This window comes from Wasmannia auropunctata, unplaced genomic scaffold (assembly GCF_000956235.1).
Source record: "Wasmannia auropunctata unplaced genomic scaffold, wasmannia.A_1.0 LD336053.1, whole genome shotgun sequence".
NCBI lineage: Eukaryota > Metazoa > Arthropoda > Insecta > Hymenoptera > Formicidae > Wasmannia > Wasmannia auropunctata.
Genome location: NW_012026837.1, coordinates 150,574 through 153,051, shown reverse-complemented (window position 1 = coordinate 153,051; position 2,478 = coordinate 150,574). Strand labels below are relative to the sequence as shown.

At 28.7% G+C, this 2,478-nt stretch overlaps 1 protein-coding gene across 1 annotated transcript; it reads right to left on the bottom strand.

Moving 5' to 3' along the window:
- Window positions 1–87: 87 nt before the first annotated feature.
- On the bottom strand, window positions 88–2,316 carry LOC105450912 (myosin type-2 heavy chain 1-like). The gene is made up of 7 exons (XM_011691032.1): window positions 1,857–2,316; window positions 1,519–1,783; window positions 1,214–1,449; window positions 997–1,127; window positions 809–915; window positions 591–731; window positions 88–524 (listed from the first exon to the last, which is right to left on the bottom strand). The coding sequence occupies exons 1-7, from the start codon at window positions 2,061–2,063 to the stop codon at window positions 355–357; spliced, it is 1,257 nt and encodes a 418-aa protein (XP_011689334.1). The 5' UTR covers window positions 2,064–2,316; the 3' UTR covers window positions 88–354.
- Window positions 2,317–2,478: the final 162 nt, after the last annotated feature.

The window sequence follows — 2,478 nt, the reverse complement described above, 5'->3', positions numbered from 1 at the left end:
GTGTGCTCTTCCGATCTGGAAAAAAATGAATTATTATGACTAATTATAATTGTAGTTATGATTATAAAAAATAAATTACAATTTTTTAAACATAAAAGTCGTTATAACTCGGAAACGACTTATTTCCGGACTTATGTTTATCTAACTTTTTCTCCTTGTTTTTGTGTCCCGAAGTATTGCAGACGATTTACCGGACACCCTGTATATGTCACAAATTTACATATATACATTATACGATATATTATTATATATGTATATATATGTGTATGTATGTATATATATAATTCATATACACATGTATATAAATTATAAATCTAATGATTTGTATCATAATTCTATGTAAATATTGTAAATTCAAATATTGATATTTTTATATACTTTGTTAATTATTGGTATACATCTTTCTGATTCTATCTCGGTATTAATTTTTCTTTCAATGACTGCAATCTCAAGTAAAACAAATTCTGTTGTCAATTTTCTTCCGTCTACTATAGTAACTATTGGTTTTACTAATTCGGGATTTTCTGCAATATATAAAATATATGACCATATTAATACATTCTGTAGAATTTTACAAACAATATATTTACCAAAAATTCTACATGTTTCCTCTTCTTGCAAAATGGGTAAATTTCTCCTTCCAGTCTTTTCTATGACTTTAATATTAACAATAGATTTTTCTGGTAGTGATGCTTCAAACATTAACTCTGAAATTCTTGCAAAAGGAAAATCTAAAACATATTTGCAATATTACAAAATTGTCACAATAATACATATATTGTTTTAGATAATTTCCTAGTATATTTACATATACAAGTATTATATCTTGTCTTGAGTTGATAATCATTTTTCTTGTAAACATTAGCTTGTACACATGCTTCTTTCATTTTTAAATTCCTATTTATATTCGTGGTCCTATAAAATACATATTAATTATATATAATTTGAATATTTTAAAAGTACCAAATAAATGGGATTTCTTTAACATTATCTTACCGACTTAATGGAATAGTATATTGGCATTTATCAACAGAAGTGTTCGTGTATAATATTTGTGGTTCTCTCAATTTAATATTTCCAAATTCTAACAATTTATAACGTTCCTGAAGATTTCCTATTTCTAAATTCTATAAAATTAATATCTATATATTAAAAATACATCAGATATATATTATCATTTATTATTGTAGTAATACACAAAAAATATACTCACTTGTAATTCTAATTGTGTTTTTAACTGCTCTTTTTCTTTATAAATTTTGTTAATCTCTGATCTGTGACGATTTGCTTGTTCTTCAATTAAACGCATCTTTTCTAATTTCTCATTTTCAACTCGCAACTGAGTTTGTTGTAGTTGCTGCCGCAGAAATACAGTTTCACCCTCTTTGGTTGTAAAATCATTCAACAATTTTTTATTTTCAGTTCTTAATTTTTCCAATTCCTTTTCATCTAGTATATATAAAAGAAATAATGAATAAAAGAGTACTTCATAATTATTTATTTTTATAATGGTATTACCATGTACAATGAAATTATTGCCCTTTTGGAAAGTTGAGTTATGATCTTTTTTATCTATTAATTTATTTTTGAACTGAGAATAATTAATCTCCATTATATCCTGATTATTTTGAGTCGTACTCTGTATGTTCTTTTTCACATATACATTAGGGTTAATCTGTGATAATTTTGAACATGACGTTTCATTACAGACAATAGCAGTTCTTTCCGAAAAGCCTGATTTTATTGAATTCAAATCATGTTCAAATAGCTTCACGTTAACTTCCTTGAAAGTAAAAAGATTCAGATTATTATAAATGATTTCATATTTTAAAATTAAATTTTCTTAATAGAAATACCTGTACACAAGCTTGAGATGCGATCAGATCCATTTCCTCTATATCTTCTTCGTCGAAATCATCACCCCAAAGATCATCATTCTGAGCATTTCTATTTGTAGAGATCTCTTCTTGTGTTTTGCGATTCTTACTAGAAATGTCAAATTTTGCACGTTTCGCAGGCATACGATAATCATCCATTATTGTCTCCTCAAATCGTTTAAACATCGTGATACCAAACTATTGAGCATTATAAGAAGCAAATAATTAACAATTCACTATTGTAACATTATTCGCATAACCGTCTATCCTCACTCGAACCTCAACAACAAAATTATAAACCATTAAACCACTAACCAGTGAGATATATAACATACAGAACATACTGGAGTGAGCCTTGGGGTAGTGGGGATGGCCGAACTGTGCAACAGTAGTGCGAGAATGACAGCCATGCAGCTTGGAGATGCCTGCCTCACTTTAACTGACATTATTAAAGTGAGGCAGACATCCCCAACCTGCATGGCTGTCACTCTCGCACAGCGGCTACTCCACCTAGAGTCCTAGATTATCAGAGAAGCGCGACCGGCTTATGGCAGTATCGCAAAAGTACTAGAAAATATTAAAAATGGCGTTGAATGGCCAA